This window comes from Epinephelus fuscoguttatus, linkage group LG21 (assembly GCF_011397635.1).
Source record: "Epinephelus fuscoguttatus linkage group LG21, E.fuscoguttatus.final_Chr_v1".
NCBI classification, from domain to species: Eukaryota; Metazoa; Chordata; class Actinopteri; order Perciformes; family Serranidae; genus Epinephelus; species Epinephelus fuscoguttatus.
In genome coordinates, this window is record NC_064772.1 from 15,622,434 (window position 1) to 15,639,447 (window position 17,014).

The 17,014-nt window shown below is 38.9% G+C and overlaps 2 protein-coding genes across 4 annotated transcripts in view; both read left to right on the forward strand.

Moving 5' to 3' along the window:
* The window catches only part of tmem108 (transmembrane protein 108), a 69,279-nt gene extending 65,147 nt beyond the window's left edge, over window positions 1-4,132 (forward strand). Inside the window, exon 5 of the mRNA XM_049565144.1 lies at window positions 594-4,132. Coding sequence (XP_049421101.1) covers window positions 594-710 — 117 coding nt within the window. The 3' untranslated portion in view covers window positions 711-4,132. The remainder of the gene's footprint in view (window positions 1-593) is intronic.
* A 2,469-nt stretch (window positions 4,133-6,601) lies between these two features.
* On the forward strand, window positions 6,602-13,585 carry cdv3 (carnitine deficiency-associated gene expressed in ventricle 3). 3 transcript variants are annotated; one of them, XM_049565147.1, is made up of 5 exons: window positions 6,602-7,037; window positions 7,757-7,833; window positions 9,784-9,920; window positions 10,958-11,120; window positions 12,133-13,585. In XM_049565147.1, the coding sequence occupies exons 1-5, from the start codon at window positions 6,852-6,854 to the stop codon at window positions 12,257-12,259; spliced, it is 690 nt and encodes a 229-aa protein (XP_049421104.1). In that variant the 5' UTR covers window positions 6,602-6,851; the 3' UTR covers window positions 12,260-13,585. The 3 variants fall into 3 exon arrangements, with proteins under 3 accessions (XP_049421104.1, XP_049421105.1, XP_049421106.1); XM_049565148.1 differs by having other exon boundaries at window positions 7,760-7,833; XM_049565149.1 differs by having other exon boundaries at window positions 10,958-11,124; window positions 12,133-12,268.
* The last annotated feature ends 3,429 nt before the right edge of the window (window positions 13,586-17,014 follow it).

Sequence of the window (17,014 nt, forward strand, 5' to 3'; positions counted from 1 at the left end):
GTGTATTTGCATTCTGCCTGTGGGGCATCAGGAGAGGGAAGCTGAGGTTGGATCATGTGTGGGATGCCCCTGGTGACACCCAGGTGTTGTTTCCCTCCCTGTTTTACCTGTCTCTATAGATCAGCAGCCGTAGCTTCTCCTGGTGCTTTAGGTAAATGACAGTGCTCCAGGCGAAATGATCACAAACCCCCAAGTGACAGCGTTAGTTTGATTTGATCGGATCTCGTTGATAAAATGGCCTCATAATACAAATCATTTAGATTTTCACACCTCCCTCCTCCAGCTCTGCCTTATTACTGCTGACTCACCATCAACAAGCATTTCTACATCATCCCTCCCTTTTACATCTTCCCCTCCGCCTCCTTTTCTATCTCTGCTCATGTAGCTTTGTCAGATATCTTTGTTCACCATCTTCTTAAAAGCCCCAGGGTGCACCAAACCCATATTTAATTCTGTGCGCTCCCACACTAGTGCTTATTACCCGTAGAGAGACTTAGACACAGTAGACTGCAGCGTGTCGCCTTAATGGTGAGCCCTGAATCATGAATCACTGCTTTTCCTTTACTGTTTTTTTCCTGCGTGTGTATTTGCAGGATCATGACACCTGTCTACCCCCTAATGGAGACTACAGCGGCAGCAGCGTGGTCCTGGTTAACCCTTTCTGCCAGGAGACCCTCTTCATCAACAGGGACAAAGCTTCTGCCATCTAGAGACAGGAAAAAAGAGACACTGTCTGATTCTCCTCTTCTACTCCCCCTGCTGTTGTTGTCTATTTTATAAATGTGGTAAATATTCAGAGACTTTATACTGTATATGACAAAAAACAACCTGAAAGAAGAGATGATGTAAACAGACACTATTTACTATGAGGATGCACCTGCATATTTTTCTGATGTACATTTTCTACAAAAGGCTTAATTGTGATAAAAGGTTTTTATTGTCTTTATAAAATACAGAGTATATGTGGTTTTGTTTCATTACGGTGGCTTGATGGTGAGTGCACTGTGGATGTTGCCACATGAAAACTGCTTTAGAGAGAGAAACGTGCTATGAAAAAAAAACATTAAAGCTGTTCTTTGTAATTTTATTTTCCTTTAAAATCAATCCCAAAATACTTATAGCCTGTTGAACTTGAATATAGCACCTATATGTTCATGGGGGGGAAACAGGGACACAGTGTGTGAGATCAGGGCCCATATTTATCAAACTGAGAAGTTCACTTAAGAATGACTTAAAGAGCAAAAAAAAAAAAAAAACAGTCTGCTGAAAGTGAAGAATGAGACACATTTATTAAGCAAACAGCTTACAGCTGAGTAACCTTTAGGCCTTATTTATACTCCCTTTGTGTGTGAAAATAGACAGGCCTGTTTCAAACTTTGTAAACGTCACTGCCCTCATACTTCCATGCGTCCTTTATGTTGGCATAAATGGACAAAATGAAGGACAGACAGAATGCTCCAACTGTGTCTGCATACATATCAAACGTTAAGCATAAACAAGCCCTTAAAGGAACACTTCACCCCAAAAATCAAAAATACACATTTGTCTCCTTACCTTTAGAGTTGTTTATCAGTCTAGATTGTTTCAGTGTCAGTTGCAGAGTGCTGGAGATATTTGCTGTAGAGATGTCTGCCTATAATGGAACTAGATGGCACTCGGCTTGTGGTGCTCAAAGCGCCAAAAATACATCTGAGGAACTTAACAGCAATGTCTCTTTCCGGAAATCATGACCTGGTTAATAAAGATAATCCACAGACCTTGTTGTGAGCAGTTTCATGTAGGAACTATTTTCTCTCTACTGAACTACACCCGCCAACTGTTTCACCATGCAAATGGAAGCATACATCTACTGCTAGCTCACTAGCACCACTGAGATAGCTAATGTAACAGCTCAGCCGAGGAGGATGCCATAAGTGTTTACATCTCGTGCTGTCACAAGCCTCTCCTCCATTAGTAAGTGCATGCTTCCTCCTGCATGGTAAGATAAGATACACCTTTATTGATCCCATAATTGAGAAATTCCAGTGTCACAGCAGTCAAGGGGAAAGAGTCAGATTAAAGATTTCAAAAATTAAACTTAAAAACTTAAAACTTTAAAACTGGGCATGCAGAATAAGTACAAAAATACAAGACACGGCAATAAGTAACAATAATGATAATAATAATAATAATAATAATAATAATGAGTAGCAGTGAATGAAAATGAGCAGTGGATAAAGGAGCACATCTAGTGCAAGTGATTGTATGTGCATACGTTTGGCAGTTGTAGTTCAGTTGAAAGAAAATAGTTTTTTTTACATAAAACTGCTCACAACAAAATCCGTAGATTATCTTGAGCAACCAGGTCATGATGTCTGGAAAGAGACATTGCTGCTAGGTTTAAAAAAAAAAAAATTGGGGGCGCTCTGAGCACCATAAGCTGAGTGCCATCTAGTTCCATTATATTGGAGAGAAGGCAGACATCTCTACGGCTGATATCTCCAAAACTCTGCAACTCGCACCAAAACAATCTAGACTGATAAACAGCACTACAGGGAGGAGGTAAAATATGTATTTTTGATTTGAGGGTGAACTGTCCCTTTTAAGAGCATGTTCTGAGCTGGAATAGACAGAGTGCAGTGCTTCCTGGGATATCTAAAAAAAAAAACTTTACTTGAGGAGTTATGTGAGAAAACAAAAACAAGAAAACAAACACAATAGAGCTAAACAAAGTCAAGCATTTAAAGTGGCTATAAAAAAAAAGGTTATATGTGTGTATATATATATATATATATATATATATATATATTAAATTGGAATTAAATAACAGGAAATTGGATGACATGGATGCAAAAAGCAGGAAAGACATTCTGCTGCCGTAAGACATCAGAGGAATTGTAACTGACAACAAACTCAGACCATAAAGATGCATGGAAATTGATAGCAAACACAATGTCAGCTTTGTTCTTGTTGCTTGCACGGCTGTTACCTCTGACGTTCTTTTAAAATGTTGGAACATTGTTACAGTAAATGATAAATAGCTTTTATGCCTAAGTTTGCAAGTAAACATGAAGGATCTGTACTTTGGCAAAGTCTAAAAATCAATCAGCAGTTTGATAAATGCGGGCTCAGGTTTTGATGGTTATTTTGGGCAGAATATTTGGTTGCTTTGGGATGGGCATCGAGCAGCGATTAAAGAGTTGTTCATCACAGGAAACTGACTTAAAATGGCTTTCCCCCCTCATGTGTCACCAGCTTCTCTTAAGAGGGACCACGTAGATGTCTTAATTCCTTATGTTGGCCCTTTATATATATCTATATATATCAGTATGTGTGTGAATGCCCTGTTTGTGCATGTAAGCATACTGTGTGAGTGTGGTCAGATGAATTCAATGTGCTGCCCCCAACCAAATATCACTGTTATTTTAAGTCAGACACGACTTTGTGTCACGTTCAGCTCAGTTTTATCTGTGCGTCTGTCTGTCTGTCTGTTTGTCTGTATCGTGGAGTGGCTACTGGTTATAGCCCAGTTTGAGAAGGAGTTTCTCAGCGCTGTAGGAAACATGTAGACCAACCTTGCTACTGTAAATGTCTCCCTCCATAAATAATGTGTTTGTCCATCAATGCAAACCGTGTTTGTTGAAATGTTGAATGATTGTGAATTAGTTACTGGACCACATAATACGTGTTAGAGGCTGTCAAAAATCTTGACCAATAAAAACACTGAGATAAATAATGTATGCTGAATATTTACTGTGAGCACATACAGAGGCAGTTTAATTACATACAAAAAAAGAGCGTTTGAATATTTTGTTTAATTATTGAACCTGTGGTCCTTCTATCATCTGTTTTTATTTTGCATCGCTGCAGTTTTATTCAATAATCAATGCTGCCTGCCTCTATCGTCGCTAAAGATTTTCTGCATTGTGAGATGTTGTTCAGAGATCACTGGTCCAAAAGGTGATGCTGAACGACACGGTTAAACATATTGATATTTCCTGCATTGGATGCTCACAGCTGGGCTTCTTGTTTTGCACGCTCAAAAGTGGATATTTTACAAAACGTTCAGTGGCACGGTGGAGCAGTGTTCAACATTATGTATTTTTTGTACTGTAGTATACACTGTACTTTTTACTGCTGAGCAATAAAACAAAGGAACAAAAAAAACACTGACTGGTTGATTTATTCTCTTAAATCCTAAATTTAATCAACACATTTCCTCACATTGCTACAAAGTCACCCCAGAAACTGTGTCAGACCATGTGTACTGCATGTGTTTGTTAGATATCATACTGGTTTACTACATAACAAAGCAGCGTAAACAGTGTTGCCGACCACAGCACATCCATTGATGCAGTGAGCTAGAATTTTCTCTTTGTCCACCAGTGCTGCATGTGGACAAGTGACCTCCAGCTCTGGGAATATGACGTCAGTGCAATAATCTGTTTACAAGCCTGCTTCACTGCAGAGGAGAGGCTTAATTTGATGAGTGTTATTAACAGATTTGTGTGCCTGTTCAAATCTAGAAAAACATGACAGTTCAATTTTTGACAGTGTCTTTTTGTGTACCCATATTTGAAAATCTATGTAAATGAATGGCCACGTGCTGTTTGGAAAGTTTGTACCAAACATAGAGGGAAGAGTATTGCATGAGTTTAAAGTTTATTCTGTTTAAAAAAAACATGTTTGGAGGTTATATTCAGTCAAAATAAGATTTGTAAGTGCTGTGTAATATTTTAAACACCATCTAATTAGATTGTTTTGTTTCCACGTTTATTAAGATCCCCATTAGCAATTTCATTGCATCAGATATTCTCCCTGGGGTCTACACAGTTACATAGCGACAATACAAAACATACATTCACACTACACAACACAATCAAAGTCAGAGTCAAAGTATCTTTATTGTCCCTTTCAGTGAAATTGGTTTGCAGCCAGGAAAATACACAAAACATACAAAATACAAAACACTGATGGACAACAACACATAACATGACATACTGGGCAGATTCTAGGAGACTTAAAAATAAAATAAATGAAGATTAATAGGAAAACAATCAAAGTGCCAATGCAAAGTGCAGATTTCAGCAGCCTGAGCAATCTGTGCAAATAGACATGAGCACATAAACAGTTTACAGACTATCTGCTATTCAACAATTGAATGGCTGTAGGGACGAAGGAAACCTCAAATCTCTTTGTCCTAAGAGCAGGCACCTTCCACCTACGGCCTGTAGGCAACAATACAAATTCAGAGAGAAGGGGGTGATTTACACACTCCAGAATAGAAGAAGCCACTAAATAACACATCCAAATGCATATCTAATATTATTTGCAATGTGTAATTGTGATGATAGTTTCTGATTTACCTCCTTTGTAAACAATCACATAAATACATACTAATCTGTTTTGTCTGTTGCTAAATGGTGAGAATTTGATCTTAGAATTGATATTAAAAAGACACGACAAATTAAATCCTGGGAGATTTTTTCTGAGATCATTGCAACAATTTTTTCTATTTAAACTTACAAAAATTTACATATTAGATGCAAAATAAAAAGTTGTAAGCTACAGTTACATATAACATGGGTTCAGAACATACCTACGTTGATATGGAGTCCCCATTGAGCCAGGAGGAAAAAAGATGAAATGTTAGGAATGACAAATAAAAATTCTGGTAATTCAAACGTATTTATTAATTCAAAATTGTGAGCTATGAAATCAAAATGTATGACGCTTCTATGTCTGTCCATGCATGTGCCAAAAGTTTCTGATTAAAGTTGTATTAAACATATATCAAAGTATGATCAACTGTAGTTCAACGAATTTATTTTATTATTCATCAAAATGAAGATTGACCAAGAGCACAAGTTTCTTCCAGATCATTGTCATTCACTCTTACTTTACAATTCTTTATATTCATCATATTTTATTCCTGAATCTGCTGGCAGTAGTATTTCAACAAAAACAATTTAGGATGTTTTTGCATTTAATTTTAGAAAATTTAATATATATATGTGTATATATATAAAAACAAATTTAAATATGACTGATGTATATGAAAAATGTACTAATATTGTGAATATTTTTAAGAGTACAAGCTTCTTCCACATCATTGTCATTTCAATTCTGTATATTCATGATAACTGATGCCTGAATCTGCTGGCAATAGTATTTAAACAAAAAAATAATAAAAACATTTTTGGAAGTAAGGAATTAAAACTGAATTTAGGAATTTTTTGCATTCAATTTTAGAGGATTTAATGAAAAATAATAATAATAAAATACAGAAAAAATTAAATAAAATATGACTGATGTATATGAAAAATGTACTAATATTGTGACTAATTTTAAGAGTACAAGTTTCTTCCACATCATTGTAATTCACTCTTATTTTACAGTTCTTTATATTCATGATATTTAATTCCTGAATCTGCTCTCAATAGTATTAAAACAAACAAACAAAAAAATAACTTCAGGAGAAAAAATTGAATTATTATTTTTAGCATTTTTAAAATTGAAATACAGAAAAAAAATATAATTTAATATGACCGATGTATATGAGGAAAAAGTACTAATATTGTGACTATTTTTTGTGGCTCATACTATTTCCGGTTCAGGATAGAGGTGTTTCCGGGTGACGGTACAGATTTGTCAAATAGCCCGTGCATGGCATGGTTGTCAGGATAGTCATCGATTCGGCCAAGGAACCAGGTTGGACATTTTTATCAACGTGTAACAGACGTTAAACCGCCAGAGGAAGGACTAACTCCATCTTTACTGACCGTCTGAGCAGCTGTCCTCACCGCCGGGGAGCAGATTTTCACATTTGTCATTGCTCGGTTAGCTCACTAGTTTAACGTTGCTCTTTGAAAATGGCGGATCTACCACCAGAGAAGAGCCTGGACGATTTCTTTGCCAAGCGGGATAAAAAGAAGAAGAAAGAGAAAGGAAAGGGCAAAGACACCGCCGCTGGGCCGACGTCGGCTGTGACGAAAAAGACTAAAAAGGAGAAGGAAAAATCTGCGAAAAACGAGAATCAGGACACACAGATTGAAAAGGTAACTACTCCCTGGTAACTTTTTTGCCTCAGTCTTTCCCAGATACCGGTGTCGTGTCAAATTTTGCATCCCTCGTCACAATCTGCTTCCTGCTTATATTTAGCCCGCTTTGCTAACGTGTCTCTAACGTTTCACCCGTTAATGCAGGAAAACCATGCGTGTAACGTTAATAGAGATGTGAAGGGAGGCAAAGCCGGTTGCTAGCTAGCATATGGTTTCACCTGGAGCACATTCAGACGGGAGACGACATTTAGCACGCGTTGTACACTTAATTTTTTTTTACAACATTAGCTTCCGTCAAGCGTCAAAATATTAGCTACACGTTGACGTTTGAGGCCCACTTATCAGCTAATAGAGTGTTAAAGGCCGTGTGTGTGCAAGGGGGAGCTGTCATCCTCTTCTTTGAATCGTGGCTATGCAACTAGGCCGAGCCGCCATTTGTCACAAGTTTGCACGGTGTCCACATCCTTTATAGCTTTTAGATAACATTATTATGATTGTGTGACAATTAAACATTATCCTTTATAAGGTTAGATAACTTGTCACACTGGTGGGTAACGTTGACCTATGCTGGTATGGCCTGTATATTAGTTTCCTGGGAAGAGACTAGGGTGCAGATGTTTTATTAAAGGAGGGCCTAAGTGAATTAAGCATCACCCATATTACCAGTGTAGTTTTACTGTAATAAGCGTTGTGTATTAATGCCTTCTTCTGCCAAGGAGGACGAGGAATGGAAAGATTTTGAGCAGAAAGAAGTGGATTACAGCGGGCTCCGGCTTCAGGCTTTACAGATAAGGTGAGAATCACATATGTATTTGGTTGTCTTGATTCCTTGTCCACATGACATCATTTGAGTGTGTTTACTTAAGTGTGTAATCACCTGAACGTTAGAATTGTTGTGTTTTCCTTACCTTACAATAAGCTGTTAATTCTACACAAGGAGGGGTCCTCATCCTCGGAGATTGCCATGTTGCACCGCATGTTTCTACAGTAGCCCAGAATGGACAAACCAAACACTGACTCTAGATAGAGCCTTTTGCTTTTTCACATTGGCCACCATAGTTAGCAGCCCTTCAGTGACAAGAGCATAGGAAAAACACTGTTGTTGTTTTTTTAAATATGAAACTGCTTTCAATTCAATTCAATTCAATTCAATTTTATTTATAAAGCCCAATATCACAAATCACAGTTTGCCTCACAGGGCTTTACAGCATACGACATCCCTCTGTCCTTATGACCCTCGCAGCGGATAAGGAAAAACTCCCCCAAAAAAACCCTTTAACGGGGAAAAAAAACGGTAGAAACCTCAGGAAGAGCAACTGAGGAGGGATCCCTCTTCCAGGACGGACAGACGTGCAATAGATGTCGTACAGAACAGATCAGCATAACAAATTAACAGTAATCCACATGACACAATGAGACAGAGAAAGAGAGAGAGAGAGAGACACTACACTAAATCCCCTAAGTCTTAAACACTGGACCTTTTAAGTGATTATACTACTGGAAGAAGCAAGAAGACAGCATGTATGTTTTGAACCTCCCCAGTGTTTTTATGTAGCAGTCATTGTGCAGTGGTTTTGGGGCAAATTCTGGGTGTCACAGCACAGTTAGCCTGACTCCAGATTAGGGCTGCAACTAACGGTTATTTTCATTGTTGACTAATCTGTCGATTATTACTTCGATTAGTCGACAAATCATTATATCGAAAAATGTATTAAAATGTTGAAAAATGTTGGTCTGTCTCTCCCAAACCACAAAATTTTGTCATCTAATGTCTTGTTTTGTACTCAAGCCCAAGGGTTTTAGTTCATTGTCATGGGAGAGTGTGTAAAGCTGCCAATATTTGAACATAAGAAGCTGCAGTAAGAGTATTTTGGGGTACCTTTATACCTTTATATTTTTCTATGAAAAATGACTCAAACCGATTAGTCGACTACTAAAATAGTCATCGATTATTTTAATAGTCGATTAGTCATCAATTAGTCGACTAATCGTTGCAGCCCTAGATCAGTTTTATTTTTTTCACGTCTCCAGAGACAAAGTTACCATCCGTATCCTCAGATCCACAGTGATGGCAGAGGTCCTGGAGAGTGTCTGTAACAGCACTTAAAACTATGTATTTTGACACGTCCCCCTCAGTATTTAGAACATGTGCATCCCTCCCTGTATTTATATTCGTATTATATTCAATGCATAACAATAACAGTACAGAAAAACTGATGAACTGCACTGTTAAACCAAAAGCGAACATCATAATTGCAGCTTATGTGTTTGAGTAAAACATGTGATTTGGATGAATTTCATGCAGATTATTTCCCTTTGAATACAACATCAGAAGAACCTTTCATTAAATTTTCTTTCTTAATCAAGTATATTTATTTTTTTATTTTGTTATGAAACTGATTTGAAACGCTACCTTACAATTTGGATTGATTGTTGTAGTGTAATACCCTCACAATACTTATTAATGCAGCCTTACTGAAAATAAACTGTCAAAATAAATTACTTTTTAGGCATAAAATGAACCATTTGTCAGTGCCAGTGTCATTTTAACCATCCTTACTTTATCTGATAGATTGTGTCGTGAGTTTTAGTGCATATTACAAATGATATGTATTTTAAATTGATAAATAGATTAACCTGTTTTACAAGCAGATCTCTGTCAAACTCAACTGGAGAAACAAAAAAATCTTGGATAGCTCACCATGGGTTCACCACAGCTCAACTGCCTACTGTCTGTCTGTAGTGACGAGAAAGAGGAAGAGGAGTACGAGAAGGAGGAGGTTGGTGAGGATGGAGAGATCATTCTGGTCAGCGGAGACAAAATGTCTGGTCCCTGGAACAAGTCTGGTGCTGCCCCAGCTCCTGCTGCTGCACCCGTGCGTGAGTAAACCCACTCAAACTTTCATTTGTTTTAAAGTGTCAGGAATTGACAGTCAGGGAATGAGCATAACACTGTTTATTAAGAATACCCTTGTTGTTTTTTCCCACCCTAGTTAATGTCATTTACACTGAGCTCATATTTATTAGCACTCTTGCTAATTATGGGATACTATAGGGTTATGGGAGCCTATGACTAAGCTAATTTCTCTAGTGTGTTCCAAGCCAGACATGTTTTTAATTTTTTATTATCATAAAATAATTATGTGTGGCAGCGGGTCCATAAAAAGTATCTTAAGTACATATTTACTGATAAAAGGCCTTACGTGCTCATAAATTCAGATTGGATGGGTCTTAAAGGTCTAGTATGTAGGCTTCAGGGGGATATATGGCAGAAATGTAATATAATATTCATAACTAGTTTTCCTTAGTTTAAAATCATCTTACAATAAGAATTGTTGTTTTTGTTACCTTAGATAGAATGAGCTATTTATATCTACATACGGAGAGATTACTCTTCTATGGAGCCTGCCATGTTGTTCTACAGTAGCCCAGAACGGACAAACCAAACACTGGATCTATTTGGGGCCATTCGCATTTTTGCATCAGCCACCGTAGTTCTCCTGCACGCTTGACACACAGGAGAAGTTTCAGCTCTCCAACCTCACCACTAGATGTCACTAAACCTGACTCACTGGACCTTTAAATATTTTTGGTCATGTCACTGCCAGAATATCAGGTGTTGTTGCACATGGATCAGGCCATCAGTCTGCATTGTTAAACTAAGACCTTGTTTATTTTTCTGTGCTGAGAGCAGTGAGCACAGTGAGTATCATCTGTGTCATTTTACTTTACTGGTCATTTTGAACTGACATCAATGAATTTACCATATTTTCACTTTTGTTGTGTATTTCTTTAGCAAGTTTGCTCTTAAATTTCATTTTAAGTGGTATTATAAAAGTCTTACATTTAACTTGTTTATGCCTTTAGAAACCCCAAATTATTTTTTCTTCAAACTGGTGTGATTTTTATAATTACAGAGGAGGTAGAGGAGCCTGAGTCGAAGCCTGCTGGTGTATATCGCCCCCCAGGGGCTCGGCTGTCCAACGCCAGAAGAGCTCCCACCCAGGGGCCTCCTGAGATCTTCAGTGATGCACAGTTTCCCTCCCTACTGTCCACCGCCAAGCATACGGAGACACGCAAGTAGGTAGAGTCCGATAGCAATAGTTTGTTTAACAGGGTTTTTCCTGGCTCAAAATGAGGCAGAGGTGGTACCATCCTGATCACGTGTACCGTGGCTTCAGCAAACACTGTTTTACAAGCAGTATGCTCTCTGAGTCATAGTAATCATATGTGTGTGAAGTGATTTTCGTGACATTACACTGTATAAGAGTGAAGTTACTGAATATTTTTTACAACAAGAATTCCCCAAAATTATGCAAAAGCACATTTTTACCAAATTAAGTGTTGTAGTGTAACTTAATGGAGACCATTGATGTGTGAAGGGATTTTTGGGGACACTACATTGACTATGAGCAAATATTTTTATAGTATTTCTTTTCAGTGTTGCCGTTAGACGGCCCCTACATACTTGTCTCACGACAAGCTGTACATAGAGAGCAACGTTATTTGTCCAGCTCGGAGGACGACTCATTTTGATGAAAATAAGGTTGGAGCTTATTATCTGCTTTACTACAGTTGGAAGCAGGCATGTTTTTTGTTTCAACAATGTTTTGCGTATGAGTCCAGGAATTTTGAATCTGCATAGAGCTGCATTCACAAACGCCAACTATCATTTGCAATGGCATTGTTAACTGTCAGCTGGTGATATAAAACTATATTAAAAAATTGTGCTGCTGGGAAAGAGAGAATAATAATGACCTCATCGGCTTTCTTTCTTGTTTATCGGGCTGATGCCTGCTTTGCTGCAGTTCAGCCAAAAAGGTCTTTTCTTCCTCTTTGGCTGCGCCTTTCCCGGTGCACTGTGCTGATTACCATACAGTGCCACCACATTAGTGTGATGCCGCAATTGCAGTAACAAATGATAGAAATTCACCAAGAGCAAGTTTGTTGGGAAATAGAGTTTACCATAAAGACCCCCGCTAAGAGCTGGAGACGCCGCCTCGTACTTGTCTATGCAGGAAAAACCCTGGTTTAAATGAGAGGCTAATGTCTTGCCGCAGTTTGATTTAAATGTTACATGTCTGTGTTTCAGGGACAGGGAAATGGAGAAGACCTTTGAAGTTGTGAAACACAGGAACCGTGGTAGAGAGGAGAGCGGTGGCGCCTCTATGCAGCACTTGCAACTCGACAACCAATATGCCATCCTGGGGGATAAGTAGAGCCATTCCCCTCCGTCCCCTGGCCCCTTCAGCTCGGTCCTGCCCAGCCCCTCGAAGGAAGCTGAACTCCAGCTGTGTTGACTGCAGTCCCTACAGAGCCCACCTGCCAACATCACCACACTGGTTACTCACACACACACACACACACACACACACACACACACACACACAGCGTCATATTCATGCACAGCAATACAACCGCAGCACATACAATGACACTCCCTTTAAATAAATGGCAGCACTTAACATACACTGGTTGGCAAAACTGAAGGACTGCGTCTGAAGGGGCTGTTGAAAGAGGGAATAATTGAAAAGGAATTGGCAAAATACACCCAAACGTACAACACTGCAGCAGCAACAGCAGATGACAGATTTGTCCTGTGTGGATTGTACTCAGAGCAGCAGTTGTGTGGCACAACCTTTCTCTGGACTTCAACTTGCTTCGATAAAGCCACAGAGGATAACTTTAGGCAAGATGATTTTACAAACTTCTGTGAAAATATCTATTTTTTTGCAAGATCGTTATAACCCAATCGCACACGATATTTTGTGGTGTTTTTGAGTTGCGGTGGGGGCTTCAGGCGTGGGGATACTACCTCAGCAGCAAAGCTGGTGGTGACAACGTGGACTGAGCTTTTTTTTTTTTTTTTTCCTCCTGCTGTGGTGGTGAACGAGGCAAACATCAGCCCCTCCCCACATACAAGCCGGCCATCAGGCTCTTTAATTTAGAAACTTGAAGCTTTTTTTTTTCCTTTCATCATGGCGATGACACTCTGCAAAGATCTATGGACAAGAAGTGATAGGTTGTGGTCCTCATTTAGAATTTCTGTATAAAGTGGCCTTACTGATAGAAACTGCTTTGTCATCTGAAGAGAACTCTGCTTGTTGTCTCACAGGCTGCTGCCTGCCTCTGGATCTCACCACTTGTGACAAAAAAAAAAAAAAACCATACAAATGAAAAAAATCCTTCTGTTCAAGAATGTAGTGCTGTTGTAGTTTGCCTGATGATTACAGCTACTAACTGTTTTTCATATCCACTGTTTGATTTTGCTGCCCCCTCTCTTATTTTGGTCTGTTTTAGACATCAGCAAAAGAAATTAAAGCTTGTTTCTAATCTCAAATCATTCTTTCGGTAACAAATGTTTTACAGTGATTTGACACCAGATGCTCACAGATGTTACAGTATCAAGAAAAATGATGGGAAACCACTTTAAACACATATTTATTGAGGTTGTGTGGCCATACTGAGTTCACAGCTTTTATAATTTGTTGTGAAGTGGTACTGTTCTACCCCAGTTTTAACACCTTTTTTTTTTTTTTTTTTTTAAAAATCAAGGCTTTTCCGCATAAGTAAATGTACCGTCAGCCCTCATTGCAGTTGCGTAGAACAGGAAGCTTGCATTATTTCCAGAGAGTTAGTTACTACTCGTCTGTAAAAGCAAACCGTCACCAAACCAACAGAGTACTACCAACTTACAAAACAAGTGGTACACTCAGCTAAATTCAATTTTTTTTTCTTTTCTACAAGCATAGTTATGTTTAGAAAGAAGAAGAACTGGATTTATGTTCTATGTTTCTGTCCTTTCCATAAAAGATGTCGGGGAGCGTTGATCCCTGCTGGAACACTTTGGGTGGACGTAGATAATATTTGTGATGAAAAGAGAAGAGCCAAACACAAAAAAATAAAGTGTTCCTTGTTACTGAAGTCTTGTGTGAATCTTTAAACGTTGAAAATTGGGATTTACTGTAAGTGGTGTCTTTTACCAGAAAAAGTGTTGTCCAGTTGTAAACTAAAGACTTGTTAACCTGCTGTCCCTCTCATAGTCGCTGAATTGGTGTCTCATTTTGACAAATCGTGAAATTATCAAGATCCAGCCCTTTTTGGAAAAAGTAGACATTTCAAATGAATTCCAAGCATACTAATAAAAGAAACTTTTCTCACACAACAGACTTGAAATGTTTATTTGAAGGAGGCAGTAACACAAGCAGAGTACTTAAGAGGTCGTCTCTGTCTCTGATTTGAAACGTGTCGCCATCTGTTCGGCCCCCTCTGTCTTCATGTTTGCTTCCCCTGAAAAGACAGACAGTTTTGCATCCTAAAATCATAATAAACACTAATGGTGGTGAATGCTGAAAAGTTTCTTACCTGGATCACATTTCCTGTGTGTGGTTCAGTCGGGAACTCATCGTCACCTTTAAGAGGGCTCCAGATGCTGAATGGAGGTGGAGTGGTCTGAAGGAAAAGAAGAAAACACTTGAGGAACTTACAGTAAAACTGATGCAAATTTGTTGATGAATTATCTCAGTTATCTCATTCCACATGATAACGTTTTGTGTTTTCCTATTAGTTCATCAGACTTCAATATTGTCTTAGTTGCGTAGTGTAGGTTTTGTCGCAACATTGGGTGGGAGACCTTGGCGTAGATGTCTTTAATTTTGGCAAAGCACTCTGCCACTTTCATGTTTCTGTTAGGGTGGGGGACAAATGTACATGTTCTAATATTAAGGGGATGTGTCCCTGGCATCCCTTCTTAAATCTCATTTTATGTTTTGGATGGGGGGACAAATGTACATATTAGGGGTTCCCACCGTAGTGGAAAACCTGGAAAAGTCATGGAATTTCACCCTCACATTTTGCAGGCCTTGAAAAGTCAAGGAATTAGTAAAACTCATTGAAAGTTTTGGAAAGGTCATGGGATTTTTTTGCATGTGTAATGAAATTGAACAGTAGTCTTCCATGGATAACCTTTCACGTAATATAAGATAACAGCTAATGAATAGCTGTTGATGCAATGTAGCTCTAATATCCATCAATGTGTGGCAACGTTTTGTTTACCATCACGTACATTTATCCGTTTTCTCCTGGTGTTCCAGCTCTGTCTTCATCTATGGCAGCTACCTGAAATTATGTTTGGGGGCGCAGTAGCTCAGTCTGTGGGGACTTGGGTTCAGAACCGGAGGGTCACGGGCTCAAGTCCCAGTCTTGACCAAATATGGAGTGTGGACTGGTGGCTGGAAGGTGCCAGTTAACCTCCTGGGCAGCACTGAGGTGCCCTCAAGCAAGGCACCAGCACCCCAACTGCTCAGGGCGCCTATCCATGGACACTCCCTCACCCTCTCCCCCAACATCCCTCCATTTAACATATGTTATAAGTCCTGTTTGTGCATTTCAGGCCTGTGTGTATTTGACAGCAAAGTGAAACATTTAATGTAATAAAATATATCTTCTTCATCTTTGAATAGAGTTTGAATCTGATCTGATGTTTGGAAAATGCAGAGCAAGTGGAGCAAGGAAAAATATATATATTTATATTATAGGTCCTTGAAAAATCATGGAAAAGTTTTTGTCAAGAAAAATGTGAGAGCACCCTGCATGCTCTAAATACTAAGGGGTGATGTGTCCCCAATTATATCTACACCTATGCTACCTTGCAACCCTGCTCTCCTGTGTTAAATGCTAAAAAAGGTTTAAATGGCAAAACACTGCAAATAATATCAAACTAAACAAACACAGGTCTTATTAGACAGTGCTTTGAGTAGACTTCATTTCATTATATTTGAGTGGGATTGTTCCTCCTATTTTGATCTGCTGTTACTATCGCCGACCACCAGGTGGTGCTGCAGCGTATCAATGCGCAATGAGCCCGTTCTGGTTTAACAAAACAGATCTGTAGTGGCGGGCTAGCTAAACTCAAGTTGTTAGAAATTAGCTACACTTTTACTGTGAAAAGAACCGACTGGAGACACTGACATCTACAAAAACACTGAGAAAGACGGCAAAAGCACCAATTTTCCGAACAAGTCGGTGGATTAAAAACAGAAAGGTGCTGAAATTACGTTTAACAGTAATTTATTCTGGAGCTGATGTTGATGCTAGCTAAGCCAACGTTAGCCCTGCAAGTGACAGCCGCGCCTCATGCACATGCAACCAAAGGAGCACTTGCTAGTCATGTAGCTGTTTATGGCCATTGTATTAATACTATTATTGTTAGTTTAGCGCTGTAACAAGATATAGGTCTGCTGTTGCACTAGTTGGCCCCGTTTGTTGCCTCCGCTAACATTATCTGTGCACTAAGGCTACTCACACAACATTCCCTTTGCAATCTTTAACAAAAAATGAAAAGGTTATATTTTCCCATTACCCAGAGGGTGAATCCTTGAAAGCATTTTTGTTGATCTCACAAATCTCTTCTGTCTGTCAGGAATGGTAACATGCTTTCCTGAGGCAAAACCAACATTTGAAACCAGTATGTTCACAGATTAGGGCACTGCCTTGACCCACCTTCACCTCTTGAAATTTATATATTTCAGTGATGGTTTCTCCCGCCATCTTTCCACGCAGACAGTAGACATATTTGCACAGCAGCTGGGTAACCGGTAGGAACTTACTGTTTTGATTTTCCCAGCTAGGGATCTTTTAGGGAATGCTGTATGACAACATTTTTAGATGTAATTTCCCCCCATTTCCAAGAAGCCATTCATTTCTTTGTGTGTTAGTTCTGCTGCAGTGGTGCCAGCTGCCTGTATCTTATCAACAGTTCTAATTTATTTGGAGGTAACTCTATATCATCATAATGCTATTTTAATTTCCTGGCCGTTCAGTTTGTGCTGTGACTACTACCAGTCAGCCTCTATTGATTACATAAGTCCTCTCAGTGATCTTTTGGACTTGGCTTACCTCCTGCCACTTTTTTCACCTACCTTTATTTCCCTTTTTGCCAGCGGCACCGTGCCTCCTTCAGACAGCTGAAATTG

Coding starts and splice junctions, on each gene's coding strand:
- cdv3 (XM_049565147.1), top strand. CDS start 6,852: ATGGCGGATCTACCACCAGAGAAGAGCCTGGACGATTTCTTTGCCAAG. Junction 7,834..9,783: donor CTTCAGGCTTTACAGATAAG/GTGAGAATCACA, acceptor GTCTGTCTGTAG/TGACGAGAAAGAGGAAGAGG. Junction 9,921..10,957: donor TCCTGCTGCTGCACCCGTGC/GTGAGTAAACCC, acceptor TTATAATTACAG/AGGAGGTAGAGGAGCCTGAG.